Genomic DNA, 22,769 nt, shown 5'->3' with positions numbered 1-22,769 from the left:
AAAATAATTCAGTCAAAATAAGTCAGAACACAACTGACCAAATGCATTCATAACATGTTTGCAGTGCAGCACACACATCACCCAGGGATTTTGGTACCTGTCTTTGTGTGCTGTGCTGCAAACATAGATGTCATCAATCATTTACCTACAACACCCCATTCCCCATGGATGGCATCCCACCAGCTGCTGTGGGACTCTGCCTAATCCACAGTGGTAGATGCTGGCACTAAATGCAGTGGGCAGATTAATGCAGTGACGGGAACACCAACAATTAACTCCAAATAAGCACCCCAGGAGATGGCCAGGATAGTGGAGGTTCTGCTGCAGTCTCAGAGCTGTGCAGAAGGAACATGGGCAGTAGCTGCTTATTTCAGTAAGTAAAACTAATTAATACAGAAAAAAAGTTTAATTTTACAGGGAAGGGGGAAAAGCCATTCTACTGAAATAATTAGCATAGGAGGAGCTTGAAATAATAATGCTTTGGAGCTGCTTCCTGATTTACTTATGAAATTCTTACTGATAAACTTGTTTATTTTTTATTTGGAAGAGCAACTCTTAACTGTTTGTAGCAGGCTGGGGGCTTTTATTCCAAAAAAATCTATAGCTCTGGAGATTTAACTTCAACTTTCTTTTTCCCAATGGATGCTGTGGGAAGTGACGGGAGGACCTTCAATAAGAGGTACAATAAGAAACCCCTTCTGGCAAAGGCTCTTCTCCCAGCTTTCCCAGCAGCATCCTGAGGTCAGGGATGTGGGGCATGAGCCTTGTGTCCATTCTCTGCCTGGGGGTGCTGTGGAGAGGACAATCTCTGCTGCTAGGGAGAGTGCTGGGCTGGCTGTCACTGCAGAGCCTGCCCCAGGTGCTGCTTCCTCTTGTGGCACTTCTCAGGGAGCACTGGTCATGGTCACAGGCAGCAGGGGTCTCCTCCATGAGACACAGATGGGGAAGAAATATGAAAATACAGGTTACAGTGATCTCTGGCAGAAAGCCAGCTAACTCTAGCATATTAAAAATGGAGTAACACCTTGGCTCTTATAACCTGGAATATGTTGCTCTACTTCTAGAAGTATTTTTTTTTGAGTTCTCCAAAACCTGTGTGTGTTTAATTTTAACCACTGTAAAATCTGTAAAATGGGCAAAAATTGGTCTAAAATTCCAGTTCTGAATATTTCAAGTTAGAGGTTTTAAAGGATATCAAAGAAATAACCTTTTACAAAGCAAGATCCTTACTTAAGATAGTTAACATTAGTGAATCCTAAACAAAAACTGAGCTGTAAGTATTTAAGTTACAAAATATAAAGTAGTAAATTTCATGCAGTTGCTCTTTCTAGAATGCATTCATTGGATAAAAATTACATAACTTTTAACTGAGATCTTTCCATATGAACTGCTGAAAGTGCCTATAATTCAAATAAAATAGTATCTCTCTTAAAAGAAATATTCTCCTTACAGTTAATGGGATGTACACAAGAGAGACTGTTCTGGAACTAGGGTGGAAATTAAGTATGTCCTGCATATCCATAGGTACACTAGAATATCATCACTTTTAGTAAGAAAGGCTTTTATAAAAATGAAATAAAGTCATATTCTTTTTCAGTAACTCTCAGTTTTAACTGTTCTTTAATCCTTCATGAATCTCACAGGTGTTGACAATGCTGCAATCCTCTGAATTTCTTTCTGTCTTTTCAATGCAGTGTAACTGTGCTAAATTGTTTCCTCTGAACCTACTCAGCAATTCCTGGATTTTATATACAGGAACAGCTGGGTTTTTTAATGTCATTTGTCTCAATAGTATCGAAGTTGGCTGTGCTGCAGAATTATTCATCTGAATTGTTTGCTTTTGGCAGTCAGGGCAAGTTGGTTGCTCAGCCTGTGTGAAGACAATGCAAGAATTATCTGACTTCATGCACTTGACCACTCATCTTCCTAAGGCTTGGATGCTGAAACTGAAAAAAATTGAAAATGCTTCTGGAACAAATTATAGAAAATCTTCTGGTTTTTTCCTTGTAGTAAAAAATTTCTGAAAGACAACTCTGTCTATCTTGGAGGAGTGAAAAAGGGAGGATGCATTTTGGGTATAGATTTGATTTCAGATCCTCATCACCTGTCTGGCAGAAACTAGAGCATTAAGGTTTGCCTTTACTGGTGTGGTGACCAGCACTGTCCAATAAGTAAAGCAGCTTTGTAAATCAGAAGAATTCTCTGTAAAAAATAGTAAGTACACTTTTTGTAGTCAATAACAAGACTTCAGCCAGGAGCCTGTGTGTTTGAAATGTAGTAGGGAAACCCCTTTCCTAATTGTGACAACAGAAATGCTCTGCAGCTATTAGAAAGAAGGCAGCCAATAGTGTTTATGAACTTCTGCAAAAGACTGTTTATACTTTCTGATGCTTAAATTGTTTGGAGAGGAAATAGTTTTCTAATGTTTACAAACAGGAAGAAACTGTCCACAGTTAAATATTTTGTACTTGGCTTATAACTGTCAGAACAGTTTATTTACATACCTGGTTAACTGCAATAAATGGCTGCTTCACTTGTTTCTGGTCTGTAAAATACTTTCCTTTTGTGTAGGTTCAGGTGTTTTCTATAGTTCATATATAAAGGCTCTCACCATTAGAAGTATTCACCAAATCTGTTAGCAGGTGATGATGTTTTTCTTGCTTTGCATTAACTGGGTTAGATCAATGTATACCTTGTGTCTAGCTAAAATTATCTTTTTGCAGTCTTGTCTGAACAGCAAAGCCTGATAGAGCTAATGCTATCTAGTAAAATCTGATTAGATTTTCCCTGTTCTTAGTATATTCATCTTTTGAAGGCAAAAAATGGAGATTGCTGTCTTGGCAGTTCCCTGTGGCTTAACACCGTACCGCGTGTGCTGGAAGACGTGCTAAGCCAAGGGTGAGGAAAAACCCCAGTGATGAAGGAAGAAGTAATTTGACATGAGTTTTTCTTAACAGCCTTTGTGTCTGTGAAATGCAGTCATAAATGTGCTTATTCTGTATCTAGAGGACCTCTTCCAGACCTCCCATATTTAAACTGTGGAATCAGCATGTTCTGATTTGAGGGGTGTATAAATTTGAGGTCTGACTTGTAAGTTCCTAATGAGTATTGTCTTTCTTCTTTCTGAAGCAGAGAAATAAGATTTGAGCACATCTTGTAGCAGAGATGGGGGAGCACCCAAGGGTCTGATGGTAACAGTTGTGTTCTCAGACAACATGAAAAAAAAAGAATAACTTGTCAAAATATAGTGGTATGGATAAAGAAACAGTTTAATTTTATCCTTTTTTTACAATATAATTCAAAGACAGTCTCAGTTTCCCTAAGATGTAAAGTCTAAATTAAACCTCTTAATATTTATTAGACAAATCAATGGTTTGCTTAGTCTAACTGAAGTTTTATGGTACCATCCAGGCACATGTGTGTACACAGTACTCATGTAAACAATAGCAAGGGAAAATACAAGCAGTGTCTCACTTAGGCCTTATATAAAATCAGCTTAATATAGCAAGTCAACTTTACAGTGCAAATCTGAATGAGAATAAACAGGATTCAAACTTCCAGAGTTTTGTTTTGAAGTTAAACTCTTAAAGCATAAGAGGAAGAGGTTTAAAATTTTAATGCAGTCCTGAGCACCACATAATTTTCTTCAATTTTGTAGAGGAAATGTAATTAGCAACACCAGTCCCATGTTTTTGCCTGTCCCAGTCACCACAGCCAATATACATGTGCAGAGTGACTGTACAAAGGAGCCACACCATGGATGGTCCTAGAGCAGACAGCAACGAGCGAAATACATTTTACTATCTCCAGAAAATATCCTACCTGCAGTACAAACTCCAAGGTTTCTATCCAAATCAGGTAATCTGGTCTATACAAGGCAAGTTACAGCTAAGTGTATAGACAGTAACTAAAGCTACTTCACTCTGACAACATCTCATGCAATTACCCTGCTGACAGTTAAATACAATGATAAACATGAGACAAGAAGCTGCTGAAGAACACAGCTGCTGCAGTACTTTAAGCTTAGTCTCTCAATTTTCTCATTGTTTATATTCCCTTTACACCCAGGTGGTAACAGTTGCTTGAGGTGTGCTTGATTCATATGAAGAAAAATAGAATTTAAGGCATGTTTAGTATATTATGAAAAAACACTTAGTAAAAATATGTGGACTCCCTTCTTTCCATGTAAATATAATGTAGAAAATAAAGTGTAAATTACTGAAACTAGCTGAGCTAGCCCATTCTGACCTGCTGAAAGAAATAAAGAGGGCTCCTGTCAACCTCAGAGAAACAAGCTAACTCCATAAACAGCAAAGCCAAATTCACTCCAGAACACTGCTACTGCTTTTAGACCCTGCATTCATGTACACTTAGCGGTATTTCTCTTATATGCATCTCTAAAACATTTAATTCTATCCTTCTAGACAAAACACAATTAAGCAGCACTCATGGAAATTGTCAGTTATTGCAAATCTGCAAACACAACTTGTAATAGACACCTGATAGGGAACCAGAAGCATGAATCCAAATCTTCCTGTCAATGTGGTTAAGGTAAATGAAGAGAAAGAAATCTATGTTGAAAACATTAACTCTTGCAAAGAATCGGCTCTGATATTTCAGGTACTTAGCATGTTTTGACTAGGAATACAAGCAGAGACTGTGCCAGTGTGTTATGTAGTGTAACATGAACAGCTGAGGTATAATCTGTAAGCAGTTGCCATAAATATGCACAGGTATTCTTTAGAGAGGTTGTGGGCTGGAGAACAGCAGAAGTCTGCCTTAACAGGACAACACCTGTCCCCTGCTGTACACAAACCTCCACTGCTGACAAAGAAAGTCCAGAAAGTGTGTTAGATATATATCAAGAATATATATGTTCAATACCATACTGAAATTATCCTTTTGGTTAATACTACAGATCCTGTTAGTGTTTGGATATACACATACAGCAATATGCACATCCAGAAGTAAATCTTCAAAAGCCATTTTAAAAAAATAAAAGGTAAATTAGAAATAAGCTACATTGCAAGAAGCTTCCTGCAGATTTATATATTTAAGGTGATAATTTTTGAACTAAGATTTAATATAGCTACTGCATTACAAAATGGCTTGCTGTGAAATTGTAATCTCACTTTTTCCCCACCCAATCTGACACATCTTCAGGATTGTGATTCAATGATTGTTTAGCAGCATTTTTAGAGAACTGTAAATTCTTTTATTAACAGGCATTATAAACAGATACTACTAGTTTTATTTAAAAACCATGAGTGCCACACTGATGAATATACAGCTTATGAATAACTTAGAAGTATTTCCCATATTAAAAGGCAATGCACACAGCATACAAAAAGTATACTAAACAAAGCTATGAGGATACGTGATTGAAGTGTCTAAAGTGATATATACAGTACATAATTAATGTTTTGTTTATATTCAGTACAGGATTCTGTACTGCTCTTCCCATTATGCCTCACTTTCCCCTGACACTGAATTTTGCACTTCTTCTTCCAAAATTGGTACAATCAGGTTATCCTTGGACATCAGGTTATACTTCATCACAAACTTAGTGAAGCGGTGACACAAGAAAGTTTCATTCTGGAAGTGAAAAGAAGGGGAAAAAACAATATGCACAGGATTATTTTAAACCACTGTGAAGAACATGCTCAACTGAAAGCCTGCTTCTACATAATTGTCTCGTTAGATTTACAGGTCTAGTCATGCTTAAATAGTAAATTTATACTGCTTATTTTGTGTCTTTACTGGTTGCTTATAGTTACTCCAAATACTAAGAAACCTACTGAAATTGAGGCTTCAGTCACAGCTCAATTTAACAGCACTTAGTGTGTATAGGAGGAATTTCACAACCATACTTTTAAATATATAAATATATTCTTGTCTATTTCCAACACAACAGGGTACAATCACTTGATAGCTGTTCCAGAAACCTTAAGTGGGATTTGGCAGAGGTTTCTTTTTATATTTAGCTGTACCTCTTATCTCCTTTCTATCTATTAATTTCTACTTTCTCATCTAAAAAAAAAAAAAAGATTACTGGTGATGCATAAGTTGCCCTCAATTACTCTGATTCTTTACAGTTACACAATTATAATTACTTAACTGCTGTTCGACATGCCAACAAGAAATACACAGATGTAAGCAATACTAACTGCACTCAGAGCTTGAATACATTCAGGATTCTTAAATAAAAGATTAATTTTAGCCGTCTGTAAAAAAAATCAAATTCTGGATTTTTATCTAAATTAAGGGAAACCATAACTGAGTACACTCATCACATAAATGAATTTTTATGTGTATATGTAAGTATAACAGCTTTTCAGTTCTTTATCTTCTAATAGGACTAAAACATTTTATACAACTCCATCACAGCTGTAACTTCAGTAAACGCCCTGCTTTCAACATGTAATTTCAAACTACTTACTTCATATTCATCAAATATCTGCCGGTGATGAAAATAAGCGTGTGAAAATATTCTGTAAATCCTTCGGCACACTGATCCTAATTTGGCTACAGAGGATTCCTTTATGCTAACCCTGTAAGCAGCAGGAGAAAGGTTACACAACTGCTCTAATGAAATGACTACTGCAATGTGTTGACATAAATTTTGATTTCTAAAACTATTCTGTGTAATTGCATATGAAATTTAGACTTGATGCAAGCTCCATATTTACAAATTGTACTCTAACTACAAAAAAAGTTCTGCCTGTAGTAATCATAATTAATTATTCTGGTAAAGGCTGGATTTCTGGTTTCTAGAGTTTATGGGCAAAGAAAAAAACTTCTAGTTGCATCTCCTTGTTTATACTGAATTCATAGATAAGCACAATTTTGACTTCTGCAGGGAGTTTCCTCTGATGTGACCTGCCCGTTCGGTAGCCTGTCTCTTGTCTTCTGTGATTGCCATGTCCCACAGTAGGGTGGTGTTGGCTTCTGGAGGATGTTTGTGCTGTCTGTTGAAGGCCTTTAAGGTACAGCATCTGTCCAAAGGCACTCCTCCTGTTTCAGTGGGCACTACTCCAATAGAGGCCCTGTACCACTAACTGATATTGCTTATACAGTTTTTCACCTAAAAAGCATCCCTTAGCTCAAATAAATGGCAAACTATTTGAATAAGCCAGAATTCTTCCTTGGCTTTCAAGTGGCAATAGGCCTCCCAAGAGACCTTTGATAGTTCCAATAGTAGTCCATGAAAAATGCATTACACCTCTCCCTGGGCTTTGTCACTGTCTTAAGCTCCAACCTCCTCCCTCTTCCCAAGAGAAAATATTTTTACCTGCTGGGAAAATATTTATTGCTATTCAGAAGACATGCAGCTCCATCAAGTGTGTGCCTGGTGTAGTCTATAGCAGGACACTACAGAAACAGACAGTGAATGAGCACATGCATCACATTGTCAGAACTTATTTAAAAACAAACATTATATTTCCTGATGCTTGGAACTTCACTCATCATTTTTATTCCCAGCAGTTTCATGTAGCTTGTCTAAAGGTCTAACTACATTTCCTCCTTAAGTGAGTAATTTCTTTTCTCCACTTAACAACCCATGTAAATTATTTCAAGAAAAAAAGTTACTATGGCAATGCCATTATGCACATGAATAGTGAAATTTATGCCTCTCCTTGAGCAAAGCTCAACAAAAATACATGCTAGGAGTAAACTAAAAGCAAAGATGATTGTTACCTCACAGCTCATTTGTTTCCCACACAGTCAAGTTGCCAGACTTGCTCTTTTACAGGCTCTGAAACCAAACCTGCACCTTAATCTATCACTGTTTTTTACTTTGGCAAAGAAAACTAAACTCATACATGTAACTAAGTGTGTAACAAGCCATCCCTGGCTCTGCAATCAAGTACACCTAAAGGAAGAAAGTAAAGGTGAACTGAGGCAGACTGAGAGAAGGAATGTCTGTCCATTGTCCATCCACCAATTTCAGGAAAAAGACTTGTCAGTTGTACATTTCTCTCAGCAGTTCAGGCTTCCATCACCCCTTATCTGACCGTAAGTTGGTAGCTACTGCCACAGAAAACAAGAGATGAATACCACATGCTCAAAGATAAAAAGAAGCCTGAAGTTCTCCAGTCTAGCTGAGGACAACACTACCAAACATGCCAAGATGCTGAGTAGGGACAGGGGTTAAAGGAGGGAGTGGGAAGTTGGCTAAATCAAAGTATCTCAGAAAAGTAAAGGCAGAACAAAACAAGAAAAAAAAAATCCTACAGGACAGAAAAGGTAAGGTTAAAAAAAACCAATACCTTATTCTGGAAGGTGAAATACAAGGATTGATATGACAAACTGCAATACCATCATAACCAAAAGCAACAAAGACTTTCTGAAAGCAAAAAAAAAAACTATCAAGTGGTTCAACAGAGTAGCTGAACGAAGTTTAAACTAGCTGGACAAGGAGGAAGACAGGCTAATGCCATGCTGATAAACACACTTGACTAGAAGCATTTTTATGACTCTACCACCTTTTTGGATTAACTGCCCTAAGAATGAGCACATGCAGTCACATTTGGAGTGTCAGGCTTACACTGTGGACCAAGGCCAACATTTGAAAATGACAGCCTATTCTCAGCATGGACTCTTCTATCAGTTAAACAAAGAGCTTTTCTCCACTGAGTTTCAGGCAGGCTCAGCACCAACCCAGAGAGAAAATACTGCAAAGCTGCTAATACCTGAGGTGAAAAAGCAGTTCCTTTTACCTCATCCTGTTCCTCTGTAAAACACTACAGAGCAGCAAAGAAGAGTAGCTCAAGTGAAATTCTTAAGCCACATACGCTCTCAGTTTGACTAAGAAGCCACCTCTAACAGGCTCCCCATGAACATAGGAACTGTGAAAAAAAATTCCTGCAACACTGGAGTCAGTTTTCCAAAATACATCCATACCTCTTTGGGAGTTTTATGAGCTGCACAAAGAAAAATCCACTGTTCAGTTGCTGTCATCTGAGTACATGTGTCAGGGTGACATTCACTCTGTTAAAGCAATTGTTTAGTTAAGAAAAAAACACAGCAGCAAAAGGAGCTGATCATTTCTAATTCCTTGCCCTGTCCATCCCCCAAAAGATTTATTTGCCATAAGCCTTTAAAATCTTACAAAACCTCCAACCACTGCTTAGCCCTGTGTATATATATTTAGAAGAATACTCTGCAATCTACACAAAAGTCTCCTCCCTGTATAAGTCTCAAGAAAATAATTACCTGAAGCTTGACAGCTAGTCCATTGAGCTCAAGGCAGAATTGTCTAAAAGAAATTGAACACAGCAGCATCAAAATCAGCTATTTGCTTCCCCACTGCAAGTATCTCATAAAAAATAGGTTAGACATTCTGATCTTCATACCAGATTTTTCTTTACTCAGCTAAACAATTTATATTTTAATTCTTCAGTGGCAGCAGAGGCTGAGTTTAATATATCATTCAGTGGAAGTGTTTTAAGATACCAACTTTGTTGTGAAAGAAAGCGCTATTTCACAAATAAAGATTAAAAAAAATTAAAAGAAGTCAAGAAAATTAATTTTAGAGTGTGTTAAGCTCATATTGCTGGATTGTTCCATCCTTCTAAGATGTACTTCAAATCAAAGTCCCACCTCAGCTCATTAACAGAGTGAGACTTCTGGAATACTGCTTTCACTGGAATGCATCTGACAGTGTATTCTTGAACTTTACATAATTCAGCCCTCCATCCTACAGGAAAATCTAAATAAATTTTCCAAAACTCACAAGTCATAGTGATAAGTCACTTTCACGAAGCTAAAATTTCTTGGGGAGGTATATGAAAGGACAGGAGGAATTCTTAAAATATGACTTTGCAACTGTACGTAGATACTTTTTCCTTTCTTGAGGATTCCCTGTTGTCTATTGGAATTATTGCAGAACAGAGAGAGGAAAGAAAATGTGAGGCAAAAACCCAAGGTGTGTGAAGGTAGGAGGAGCTTAGAACTGTTCTTATTCCAGACTGTACTCAATAAAGTGAGAAGAGATGCTTTTAAGAAAAATAAAAATCAGGACAAAGGGATTACTACATATGTACTAATAACGATGCTACAAATGAAAAATACTTGAAGGCACAACCTTCCAAGGCTGAATGTATTTATTGTACTAAAATTTAAAAAGGAAAAAAATAAAATGGACAAAAAGGTTTGTTTCCATACAAGCAGGAAAATTACTGTAATACTCAGGTACTCTTGCTGTCCCTGCCTATTTGCCTGCAAGTTTCAGAAAAAGCACTAGGAACATCTGGAAATCACATTACTCTTTAGTGGAGATGAAGAGCTGGCAATACTATGAGAAAGTGTTATGGAAATTCATGACTGTATCTTCATATTCAAGAAGTGAGGTACAAATATTTTCTTTAAAAAAACATTAAGATCAGAGCACTTTATAAATTTTTAGAAATAACACGGAATTAAAAAAATAAAACCAATATTTAACAGTGGAAAAATCAAGTTTCATTTAAGTTAGTTTTGATGTGTCACATTAAAGTAGATTCACTACCAGCATCAGTGAACAAAACTTAGAATCAAGACAGAATGTTGACAAAAGGTTGATTTTTACCTTAAATGTTCATACTTCCATACACCTTCATCCTGGCCTTCAGGTGGTTCAAGGATCTTATCAATGTTGGAACAATCTGCCCTTATGTTTTGTTGAATATACTGGGGGGTGAGTAGAAATAAAACTAAATCTTGTTGTAATTACAGTAAGACAGTATACTTAGGACATTGCATCTTGGAGGGGTTTCATTTTTACTTAAATGATTGACAGACTAAAAAGTTCAAAAGTAGATGGGCAGGGTAAGGAAACTGGTATTAAAAATGCCAGATCTGAAAAATGCCTTTCTTCAATTAAAACAGGTAAAAGAATGAGAAACCCCCACCACTTTCTTAAATCTGATTTGTTTAAACCAGATATGGGAATTGATGTTATTTCTACAAACAAAATTAACTATTAATTTGTTCATATACATAGGTGCTTAGGAAATTCACTGCTGAACAGCAACACCCTAAGCAGATAAATATCAAGCCCTGTTCCATTTTATATACCAGAACACAAAACCTGGGAATTTGCACTCATTAACAACATTTCATGTAAGAATACCTGCTGGACAGCTAATGTACTATCCATTTCTTCAAAGGATTCATCAGGCCAGTTGTAGAAATCCTGTTTTGAAAAAAAAGAAACCTTTAATGCAATGTAACAAAACCAAAGGGGGAGGAAGAAACGCGCACAGCCTACAATAAGCCTGAGCATGCAGGAAAATAGATGGAGTTGATACAATTCCAGGAAGCTGCATCTGAACAGAAGCAGCACAGTCCTGGCAGGAAGAGGGTGAGATGGGGTTTACACTCCCAGCACTGCAATAGCAGCATACCTTGAAATGAAAAGCTCTGCATGACTTGGCACGCGAACACACCCTGCTGTAACACCCAGAGCCTGCATTTTTTACATTAAATACAGCACACAGCACCCACTGCAGGTGTTAGACCAGGTAGCAGTGGGGAAGAAGAGGTCTGTAGAGAGCAGCAGCATACACTGGTTATGAAACTAATACTCCCAGTGGTGACACAGCAAGAAAAACATCTCTGACTTGAGATCACGCAACACTGTGCTGGCCCAACCTGGTACCACATTCCCACCTTACCCCTGGTAAGGTCATTATGCCTTAATTAATTCATCTGGATGCTTACCAACCTTGTTAATGATAAAGCCTTCCTGAAGGTTCACCTCAGATCCAGCTGCACCTGTGTTCTGCAGCAATCCACATGTGCTGCACTCACAATCATCCCAACCATAGGCATTTTCTTACTGTGCATTTTTCACATCTAAAATTTGGTGCTACTCCCTCACATCATGCAAAGATGCTGCACATCAGCTTGCTGATCCCAGTAGGTGCAGTGATTCAATGAAAATGTCCCAACTGCAATGCTCAGCAATCTATTCCTGAGAGAGTAAGTCAGCTCTGGAAAAAATACCTCAAGTGCATATCCACTGTTGAAATATTATTACCCAATTGTATTTGCAAACTGAATAGCTATACCGGTGCCATCCAAAATAAAACATTAAATACAGCCACACACAACAGAAAAACATCTCTATGGAGAGAAATCACCATAATTATAAACAAAACTCTACAATCTACGTGGACTTCATAATACTTGACCAAACCCAGGTCTATGTCCAGCTGTTTTTCAGAATACTCCGTATTTATCAAAGGCACACAACATTCCGTCTCCTTCACATATTAAACATGCATAGAATGACCTGATTTACAGGATTGTGTAATAATTTTACCACTATGCTATGACAAAGAACAGGAGGAGACACGTGTCATACACTGCTCCTTTCCCACCGTGAGTTCTCACAAAAGCAGAGGGGAAAGTCTCACATAAAGGTCTGACAGATCACCTCTCTAAAATAATCTAAAAAAATGCCGTTTCCGTGATTGAAGCACGCCTTTTCCAGCTGACCGTGGAACTCCAGAAACAAATTAATTCAATTTTGACTAAGAGAAGCGATGTGACAGCAGCATTTTCTTGCTTGCAGTTACGTAAGGGAAAGATGACTTCCCTCTTGGATGGGCAGGCAGGTGCGGCCGCCCGGACGGTGTCGATCTCCCACCCGGAGCCATGTGCGGGGCCATGAGCTCGCTCCCGGAGCGCGCTATCGGGGTTTCCAGAGCAGCAGCAACGCCTGACAGTACCGGGGAGCCGCCCTGCCTGCACCAACCTGCGCAGCGCTCACGCCCGGCTGTCACAGGTGTTCTCCGGCCCGGCCGAGGCCCCGCGCTGCGGGACGCGGCCCCTCCCTCGGCCAAGCGGCTCCGACGCGAGCGCCTCTCCCAACCCGCAGCCGGGAAGCCCCGGCGGCGCTCGGCGCTCCCCCCGCCGCGGGCCGCTGCCGCAGCGGCCTTTCCGCCGATCCCGCGGGGAAGGAGCAGCCGCCGTCCCCGGCCCGCTCCCCCGCAGACACCGGGTCTCGCCCGCTGCCCCGCGCCCGGCCGCGGGAACAAAGCGATCCCCGCAGCGGGGCCGCCGCCGCAGCCCGCCCCAGCCCCGGTAGGCCCGGCGCGGCCCTCGGCGCCGCCCCGCTGACCGCTGGGCTCCGGCGGCGGCGCTACCCGTACCCGCCCGCCCGGAGGCCGCGGGGGGAGCGGCGGCGCTGGCGGCGACGGCGGCGACTCACCTGGGCCTTGGTGCCCGGGCGGTTCCGCCGGAGCACGGCCGTGCCCTCCGCCATGACCATAGCGACCGCGGCGCCCGGATGTGCCGCGGGGCCGCGCGGGGCGGGGCGGGGCGGGGCGGGAACAGCCGCGGGGCGGGGCGGAGGCCGGCCTGCGGAGGGAGGGGCGGAGCGCCCAGAACAGCCGGCGCGCGAGGCGGGGACGGGAACAGCTTCTCGCGAGAGAAGGCGGGAGGCGGCGCGCGGGGCGACCGTGAGGGAAAGAGGGGGCGAGGCCTTCCCGTTCCTTCTCCCATTCCTTGCCCCGCTCCAACTTCCTTCCCATTTCCTGCCCCTTCCCGCCTGCCTCAGCCCGGCCGCACGGCAGCGCCGACGAGCCGTTCTCCGAGCGGCGCTGGAGGCCACGGGCTCTTCCCTGCGGGGCGGTGCCCTGTGGTCACTTGCGGGTCCCTCTAGCGTAGCAGAGCTTTGTGTTCCTGAGGGACAGCGCTGCCACTCCCCACACACAGAGCCGGGAGTGGCGAGTCCTGGGGCGGCCGCTCGCTGCTGCTCGGCGGGGCCGGTGTCGCAGCGAGTGACCCGGTTTGTGAGGCGAAGCCTCGCACGGGCATTGAGAGCCTGAGTGGTTGTTGAGGAAATCCATCCTTCGCATTTCATCCTGTTTCGTCAGCATCCCCCCGGCGTCCCCTGGCTGTGCGTGCGCTCACGCAAGGTTAGTCCTCGCTAACCTGTCTCTGTACAACCGAGTCCCTGATGTTCTGTACTGTACAAACCATAAGAGTGTGGATTTTAAAAAACATCAGTTTTGTATTCATGATTTATAGTTAACTCTCAAAATAATGAGTAAAGAACCCACCCCAGCAACGGTTCTTTGCAGCAAAATAATTTAAAAGTAGCCTATCTCCAAAGGCAGGACTGAGACACCTGTGAGCTTGGTGTGCAGAGGGCACAAACTGCTGGGCTAATGGCAAACAGAGTTAGCTTAGGTTTCAAAGTTTACTGTGTGGCGTGTTGACTCTATTTGGGAAGAAAACAAAAAAAAGACACTGTTACCTCATAGCTGGCTGATAAATACATCTCCCTTACAAGCAAGTAAACATTTGGAAAGATCAAAGTGACTCATACCATTTCTGTAGGATAAGTGAGAAGAAAACTATTTGAAAGCTGTTCCATTTCTCATGACAGAAGTGAGTACAGAATAAGGCGGTGTGAATTGCTTCTGTCTCTGTGCAAGAACGATGAAGCAGAGAGGTACCAATGAGACACCTCCCTGATACCAACAAGGAATAAATGCTTCCAGTTGTGTGGTGTTTCCTGCAAAATGGACAAGGCTGCAACCTGGTGCTGTCCCGACTCCCAGCGCATTTCAGGGTGAATACTATTTTGCTGTAAATAACACATTAAAACCCCTTCCTTCTACGCAGTGAAAGTTACAGTTTGTGAAACATTTCTAGCTCTAAAACACTGAAAAATCCCTAATTAGGCTTTCCCGCCAGAAAGAGCAGTGCCCTTTGAAACCTGACTTAGCTTGGGCAAGGCCGTGAGCAGGAGGACCCTGCCTTGCTCGGGGGCCGGCTTAGAGGGAGCAGAAATGGGTGACGGGGTCAGGCCTGCCCCAGCTAACCCGCAGTTTCCACTGCCGCCAGAGCAGCTCCTCTCACGTTACACTGTAACGCAGAGCTCGGCATTCCTGCCTTCGGCCACCTGAGTTCGGTTTGCAGTAGTTACTTTTTTACTCCTGGCCAGCATTCCTGCCCCAGGGATGTCAGCTCTTCGGGTCGCATGGCAAAACCCAGCTTGTGTAAGAAACCATCAGAAGGTCTAAAATGCTGTGGGAAATTGGTGCGTTGGGATGAGGAGTAGAAATGTCCTATTACCTCTTTAGACCAGCTGTATTCCAACATTAATTTTTTTTAATGAGGTTGATATTATTATTAGCTAGTTTCAAAACACAAGCTGTTCTAATTGCTTGGGTCCTTCAAAATTCAGCAGCTTGTTTGCAATATTTTTGTTTGTTTTTGCTGGGGGTTTTTGCTGTGTTTTTTTTTTTTCTTTTTCTTTTTCTATCACCATATTCAAGGTTTAACCTTAAAGCACTGAAAAATTGTGGACTTGACATTTCCATTTGTCCCTGACTTTCATTTCATGGCCATCTTGCTTTTAACATGGAAACATATCTGACTTTGAAGAAATACCTCTCAGAGAAATAAATGTCTTTTAGTTCTATCTGAAGATGGTTCATGCACTTGCAGAAAAAAGGAGAGAAATCTGCCTCTTTTATTAAGATCTTGAATTCTGTGGGGTATCTTGTGTTGCCCCTTGATAATTGACCCTGTATTCCTGGAAGATGCTTATTTTTACTTCATTAAATTTCAAGCTGTTTTTGAACAAAATCTGAACAGTAATTTTAGTTTTTGGGTTTCAGCTGGTCTTCACTATTTTATGGCTTTCAGTCATGAAAATTTGAATATTTGGCCAAAATTTTATCAACCATTCATGTCCTATTAGAGACCTGGCTGTCCTTTCTTCTTTATTCACATATAAATGTTCCATCCTTTTCTTATAGTGGCAGGATAACATAACCAGGGTGAGAAAAGCTCTCTGAAAACACTACAGCTGCTGATAATGGAAGCTATTCTGAAGTGTTAAGAAAATAAAGTAGCAAAAGCTGGAGTCCAGCTGGTCTCCTTCTGATTCACACAGGCTGAAGAAAGACTGAAGTATGCAACATCTACACCAAAACTGAAGTTTTGAACCTATCTAGAAAACAGTGGAAAGAGGCCTAATTTCCTGTAGGAGGGGCACAGCAAAGAAAGAGGGTTTGTGATTGTCCATCCTTGCCTGAAGAACCCGAGGGGTACGGGATTTGGCACACAGTCAGGGCCTGAGAGGCAGTAACAGCAGACGGATCACCTCGGCTGTGTGGCAGTTGCCTTGTCCTTGTTTGCAATGAGAGCCTTGTGGTGCAAGGATAGAATGTTCCTGTCAATCCAGCAGATGTTCCAGCGTGTCCTCCATTTGATTAGGCCTAGGAACACTATTTTCCCCCCACATCCATAAATTACTTATTCCCATGAAGCATGACTTCTGTTTTTTATCACTTATGTAAACCGTAGTAGATACAGCCATGATAAATATTTTAATAAATAGGCATTGTACCAAGCTGCTGAAAACGTGCAGGGCTGAAAGTGTGGGCTGAATGTGGAGCTGAGGGCAGCCAGGTTGTGTGGTGTGGGCTCAGAGTGTTCCTATGCAGTCCATGTCTTTTGGAGACATTATGGAAAGAAATGTTGAAATTGTAGGCCTAAACATTTTTCTGTTGGCAGTTAATTTCTACTGCATTTTGAGATGGGGTATAGTGTCTGTAAATATTTGAAATACCTTCCCCTCTTTGGTATGTGACTGCAGCAGACTGCCTGCCTTATCCTGTGAGATAAAGGCATGCTGGCTGCAGTGGAAGATAATGCTTCCCAGGGAGTTTGTGTTTCATTGCACAATCAATTGTCCTGCAAGGTCCTTGGGGTGTGATTATCTTAAGTTCCAGCTTGAAAGTGCAGTGCTGTAACTACTAAAGTAAAACTGCAATAGAGCAGATTTCAAGAAGTAGGCCTTTTATATTAAAAAGTGTATTTTTATTACTTTACCATCTTCCCTGTCTGTCAATAGTTCAGTGCAAATTTAACCCCCAGAGAAATGCCTGGTTTGCCTTCAGCTCCAGAGCAAGCAGAGGGAACCAGCCAAGAGCAACCACCCCACTGGAAGGGGAGCAAAAGACACCGAAGCCAAGTCTGGAAAATGCAGCTCCTGCTGGAATAGCTGGGTGATCAACGGCATCCAGGGAAAAAACGCAGCTCCAGCTCACCTCTGTCCCTGATGGGAGGGACTTTCTGCTGGCAGAAAATTAATTGTCCTTCAAACTGTCAGAGCTCGAGTCCCACACTGCTGCAGCTGAATGCAGTCCTGAAAAATATTTTGTTACAGTTTACTGTTACCTCTGGACTAAGGGTTATAATGTATCTAGCAGTGCTGAGTTTTTGTCAGTATGAATGGGATGGGAAAGAAGGGCAGTTTAATTCCAGCCAATGAAGTCTCAGCAGTAGTACGTCATGTACAGACTTATTTCACTATCACTACCTTCACTACCACTACCCCAAAAGCACTCTAAGAAACTGTTCTTAGGCTGCATTAGATGCCTCTGTGCACCACAGCTTTGAAAGCCTCCTCAGGAGCAGTGCAGATCTGGATGCTTCTGCATGTACAACCCCGAATTCTTTTTGAGGCGAGAGAAGGTGGCCAGAAATATGCAAATTTAATTGCTTCAGCATCACCTAAGTCAATGTCTCACTATTTAAGAATGGTGTGTTAAGGATAAATGAAATATAATTTATCAAAGGGAATTATATGCTTAAGGAAAGCCCAAGATCTGGGTGTGATAGTGTAGTAATCAGTAAAGAAACTTCATTTAAGATCAGCAGCAGCCCCCCTGATTAACTGAGGGGAAGTTTTTTATTTTCTGTTGGCAAAATTCAGTGAGCAATAAGGGAGAACAACCATTAATTCTTATCTGCTTCATCTGGGAACTGGATGATTTTGTTCCAGCACAGACATAACTAATACCAAGCTTCTTCCAACTGCTGGGGGCAGGCTGTTTGTGGCAGGGTGGTTTGTGTGCATTAACCTTCCAGTGTTTCAGGGTCTTCAGACAGAAGTTAAAAGAACCTGTGCTATCTCAGGAGTCCAATGTGCAAGGGAGCTGGATAAAAGTCCTCAGCAAGACTGCACCTGTCTGGTAACCATTTTAAGCTCATTTCATACAAACTTGGGGAAAATAACATATTACTACCATTGAATGTTTCAGCAAGCACACAAGTGAGACTCAGTTTCACTGAGCAACAGCAGAAACTGAGACAGAAGCAGAATAGCTTTTTAACTTTATTGTAAAGACCTTTACAATCTCAATACAGAGATAAGGATATAAAGTGATGTTGTTTGGAATAATTAAGGCTGGTTGGTGGTCATCCAAATTTCACTGTTCAATGGAACTCAAGCAAGAGCAACTGATTTCTGACTGTACATAGTTTTATTTGTGTTCCATCGTTACAGTGAGATCACAAGTTATTTCAAAGACTCAATGCCTGTTTATTATAAAATAAAGGACATTATTTACATGATGAAAGAAAAATTTCAGCGTTTTACTGGAATGGATGACTGATACTGCAACAGGTTTAGTCCACGTATTTCCCAAGAATGTCACCATCTCTAAACAAGTAGTAGTCCTGCAAAGAAAAGGAACGTTAGCTTCTGTCATGTAAGTCTTTTTCTTGTTTTGCAAATACTGTCTTGTTCTGAGTAAGCATTACTGCAGTCATTAAGCACAAAATCAAAAGTGAGCTAACCAAGAAATCAACACATAAGAAGAGCTGGTATTGAAAAAACTATTTTTCTTCCCAAGATACTCTTTGGAGAACTATCAAGTTACTACTTCTAGCATTGGTAAGTGCAAGAACTGTTAGAAAACAATTCTGCAGGCTTTCCCTGCCAAAAGCAAGGATGCCCCCAGGAATTTCTAAGCCTTTTTGGATTCCCTCTAATATGTGCTTGACATATGGAACATCTTGCCCACCCAGCAAAGGTCAGGTCAGAGGTTCCCGTGGTTACTTCCTTCTATGGAGGGGCAGAAGTAGCAATAGCACAGCTACCCGAAGGTGGCTGGATTCAGCTGCTCCCTTTCTTGAATGGTGCCAACACCATGAAGCAACCACAGTATTTACCACTGGTGTTTCAGGAACCATTCTGATTTGTACTCACAAAGTTGGGAAACCTACCTTATCTTCTAGTACGATCTTAGTACCACCATATTCTGGGAGCAAAACCTTTTCACCAACTTTTACACTCACTGGCTGAATCTCACCATTCTGAAAAAAGAAAAAAATTCCTTACTTTTCCATTATATAAACAGATGTAATAGAATTCTTCCAGACAACAACTATCCATCCATGTACAGAAATATTCAGGAAATCACAACTGTGCATTTAGTTTTGACTGTAAATGTAAGTATGAGGTCTTCACTTGACACACTGAACAAAACTTCATTTAAAGAACATGAAACTTTCTTGTAAAATCAAGGGACAAAGTCCATTTCCATATTCTATAGCCAAGGATAATTTGTTAAAGTGCCAGTTAAAAAAGTACCTTCCCATTTCTGTAACTTGGATCAACTCGTCACTCTTGCCATGAAATCACTTGTTTAGAAACACCTGATAAAACTTAATTTTTGTATTATAAATAAAACATTAACACATTAGTCAAATATTATCACCCTTTCACAACATACACCTTTAAAAATCAGATCCTGACATAAACCAGCCTGGGACATACAGAGAGACTCATGGTAAAGAAAGGCCAAGGCAAGGTGCCCAAGTTGAAATTTAACCTGTTTTCAGTGTTGTGACTGATTGAACCCTGCTCTGGTGGGGAATCAGCCCTTCTGATGTGGAAGCCCCCAGGCACCAGCATTTTTGTGAACTGTCTTCTTTTATTTCCATACACATATCCAATGTGCAAAATTAACAAGCAGTTACTCAACACTTCTTGTTTAGTCCAATAAACCTAATCCTCCTGGACAATGATAATTTGCACAGCACAAGACAGCCAATACCACATTCTGGGGTTCCACCCTGCTCACAAGTCACAGACATTTGGGCATGTAACAATTTTAACAAAGAAGTCTGTTGGTCCCTCAAGGCTTTGGCTGAGAAGAGATGCAACAAGGTATCACACAAAACACTGTCTATATTATTTTAAAATACACAAACAACACCAACACTTCCCAAAAAAACCCTTCACCATTCAACAAGCAAACAAACAGCAAACAAAAGAAACCCCACTCCACATTTCACAAAAGATGAAAGGAATGCTGGAATTCGTTTCAAAACAACTTGAGATTTTTACCTGCTTTTTGAATCCCCATTTGCAATTTCAGCCATCACAGTCATCCATTTTTGTGAGCTATCACCACTTGTGCATTACAACCGTCCCACTCTAATGAAAATATCCCAACTACCACCACATCATTACTGGGTCTACCCAAGTCAAAAGTTTCAGGGTAATTACCTTTCCTCTGGCTCCAGATCCAACTGCTACTACTGTTGCTTGTAGTACCTTCCCTTGGGACTTTTCTGGTATCATGATTCCTCCTTTGGTTACTGTCTCAGCCGCACATCGCTCAACCAGGACACGATCAAAGAGGGGAAGGAATTTCCTAAATGCTTTTCCTGCCTGTGGAAGTAATTGTACATTGTAACAAGAGAGCCATTACAACAAAACTGCAATTAAAAGGAGTTTTAAAAATCCCAACACACAAGGATCTCTCTTTTGAGAGAGATAAATAGCATAAGACAACTGCTAAACACTTATTTAACAGCAGCAAATACCACCTCTGATTGCATCAGAAACTCCTGAAGGCACAGGCAGATGCTGGGCAATCCTGACAGCTCAGCCATAGGAAGATGTATTCCAGCTGGGGAATAAACCACCCACAGATAGAGCAGACTCCTCTGTCTGGAAAGGCCTCTAGGCTTTTTTAACACCAAACCCTTGGTTGCTATAGCTTGGTTAGCATAATTATTGATTATATGAACTGTATTTCTCCAGTTCACCCTGGGACAGCTGCATTTGTACTTGTGAAGAGGTTTACATTAAAGAAGCACAAGTCCATTGTCAGTCTTTCTCAGGTGCTTTCAAGCATTACCCTTTCACAAAAAAATTGTTGAGAATCTGCAGCCTGAGCCACAGTGCTGTTACTTATATCAACTTCCACAAATAGATTCAGGAAAGATTTAAAGTTTAGGTCAAGCCTCTAAAAATAAGAAAGTAGGTACCCCTCTAGTTCAGCTGCTTTGGTATCTGCTTCTGCTTAAGCAGAGTCAAGGTGAGGGGTTTTTTTAAAGTTGTTGGGTTTTCCCCTCGCATTTGGTTTGGGTTTTTTTTTTTGCAGCTATTTACTGCTGCCTGTCTGTATTTCAGAACCAGCAGTCTAATCCCCATGGCCAGACAAACGCAAGCATGTGCATGTATCCCAACACGCAGGGGTCAGGAAGAAGGAACTTGCTTTGATTTAGAAGGAAAGATATGGCAACTTGCCAAGTCACATGGAGATAGTGCTCCACTGGACAGGTACACGGAGCCCACACTCAGAGAAAGAGCTAGAAGGGCCTGGCATCCGTGTGCCCTTTGCTGGCACTCATTGATATCCACACACTGGAGAAGTGGCAGAATGCAAAGTCACAAGCAGAGCACGAACAAAAGGCAGCACATGGAAGATGCTGTGTTCAACTGCTGTCAGCAGCACAGGGATGAGAGATAACCAAGGGAAAAGGCTGCCAGTTGTATACATTTTCATTCTGTGAAGATAATCTCGCTTACCCTCTTTTTAAAGAGCTATTCTACGTTTACTAGAAAAAAGCTGCCAAACTTATGACCATGAACATTTTACACTATTTACATTATTATTATCATAAAAATCAAGCATCACTGCAAGAACAAGGGCAACTCAATCAAACTCTCCTTCTTCTCTATAAAAAAATGTACAAAACTTATAGAAGAAGCACTCCAGAACGTGGCACAGCTTTCTTTTCTACCTCCACATATACCCGCCGTGGCCTGTGCGGCCCTGCCCTGCAGCGCTGCTGCCACGGCGCTGCTCCCGTTGCTGCGGCGGGGAGGAACTCTGAGCTCGAGTGTTTGGGCAGCCAAAAGCGGCAGCTCCTGCAAAACCTCCCGCCACGTCCCGGCCCGCAGCCCCCGCGCCTGCCGGGGGAGTCGCTTCTGCCCCACGGACTGCGTGACCTTGCGGCGCTGCCAGCCCCCCGCCTCCGCCTTCCCCTGTCTCTCCCGGGACCCAGCGCTGCCCGCGGGCACGGCAGGGACGGAGCACGCGCCTGCTCGGGGCCCCGGCGGGGACCCGCCCGCGGGGAGGAGTAGGGGCGCCGCCGGGCCCTGCGGCGTGTCGGTCCCCGCGGCGCCGGACTCGCTGGGCGGGGCAGCCCGGGCCCGCGGGAGCGATGGGGAGATGGCGCGGCGGCGGCCCCGGCACTCACCATGATGCTCCCGCGCCGCCCGCACCGAGTGACCGCGCCGCCGCCAGCACACACGTGAGGAAGGTCACGGCGTGCGCATGCGCGACCGGCGCCCCGCCCCGGGGCGGAGCGGAACCGACCCCTTCCCCCTCCTTGGCCCCGGCCCCAGGGTCGTTGGTGCCCCCGTTTTTATCCGACCGCTGCGGCCCCAGCCCAGGCCCGGGAGCGGATGTGCCCTGGCGGCACCACGGACCCGCCGCACAGAGGCCGCGGCGCCCCGGGCCGGGTTCCGCACGGAAGTGAGGTCAGCTCACCCCTGACCCGCGGCGAGCATGAGCGTTCCAGAAGGTTCTGGAATCGGCAAGCCCCGGAATATGAATAGTTCATGCTGCTGCCCTCTGCGCATGCGCCCCTCCTGCCCGCGGCCCAGCGCGGCAGGCGGACTGTGGGCGGGCGCGGAGGCCATGCTGGTTCCGGGGCCGGGCGGCCGGAGCCGC

General features: G+C 42.5%; 2 protein-coding genes and 1 long non-coding RNA gene across 9 annotated transcripts in view; 2 read left to right on the top strand and 1 right to left on the bottom strand.

The window, feature by feature from the left end:
• Nucleotides 1-3,243: 3,243 nt before the first annotated feature.
• LOC107207410 (MOB-like protein phocein) lies at nucleotides 3,244-22,606 on the bottom strand. Of its 5 annotated transcripts, XM_019007381.2 has the most exons (9): nucleotides 22,294-22,457; nucleotides 20,309-20,473; nucleotides 11,114-11,176; nucleotides 10,571-10,671; nucleotides 9,217-9,259; nucleotides 8,905-8,991; nucleotides 7,292-7,371; nucleotides 6,440-6,551; nucleotides 3,244-5,595 (listed from the first exon to the last, which is right to left on the bottom strand). In XM_019007381.2, the coding sequence occupies exons 1-9, from the start codon at nucleotides 22,294-22,296 to the stop codon at nucleotides 5,464-5,466; spliced, it is 786 nt and encodes a 261-aa protein (XP_018862926.1). In that variant the 5' UTR covers nucleotides 22,297-22,457; the 3' UTR covers nucleotides 3,244-5,463. The 5 variants fall into 5 exon arrangements, 4 of the variants coding, with proteins under 4 accessions (XP_018862926.1, XP_015489905.1, XP_033371883.1 ...); XM_015634419.2 differs by lacking the exons at nucleotides 20,309-20,473; nucleotides 22,294-22,457 and adding an exon at nucleotides 13,199-13,311; XM_033515992.1 differs by lacking the exons at nucleotides 20,309-20,473; nucleotides 22,294-22,457 and adding an exon at nucleotides 11,708-11,730.
• Nucleotides 13,397-18,371, top strand: LOC107207412. 2 transcript variants are annotated; one of them, XR_004498252.1, is made up of 3 exons: nucleotides 13,397-13,907; nucleotides 14,381-14,566; nucleotides 15,762-18,371. It is a non-coding gene; the product is annotated as an uncharacterized LOC107207412 (long non-coding RNA). The 2 variants fall into 2 exon arrangements; XR_004498251.1 differs by having other exon boundaries at nucleotides 13,397-14,566.
• HSPD1 (heat shock protein family D (Hsp60) member 1) overlaps nucleotides 21,891-22,769 on the top strand; it is an 11,344-nt gene continuing 10,465 nt past the window's right edge. The window contains exon 1 of one of the 2 annotated variants that reach the window (XM_019007380.2): nucleotides 21,891-21,901. The gene's annotated coding sequence lies outside the window, so the exon portion shown is untranslated. Of the gene's footprint in view, nucleotides 21,902-22,561; nucleotides 22,577-22,769 lie in introns of those variants that run through there. The other variant, XM_015634413.3, reaches the window with a different exon arrangement.

The sequence above is a fragment of the Parus major genome, chromosome 7 (genome assembly GCF_001522545.3).
Source record: "Parus major isolate Abel chromosome 7, Parus_major1.1, whole genome shotgun sequence".
Lineage (NCBI taxonomy): Eukaryota > Metazoa > Chordata > Aves > Passeriformes > Paridae > Parus > Parus major.
Note: the sequence above shows the minus strand (reverse complement) of the source record. Positions and strands in the feature narration are given on the sequence as shown.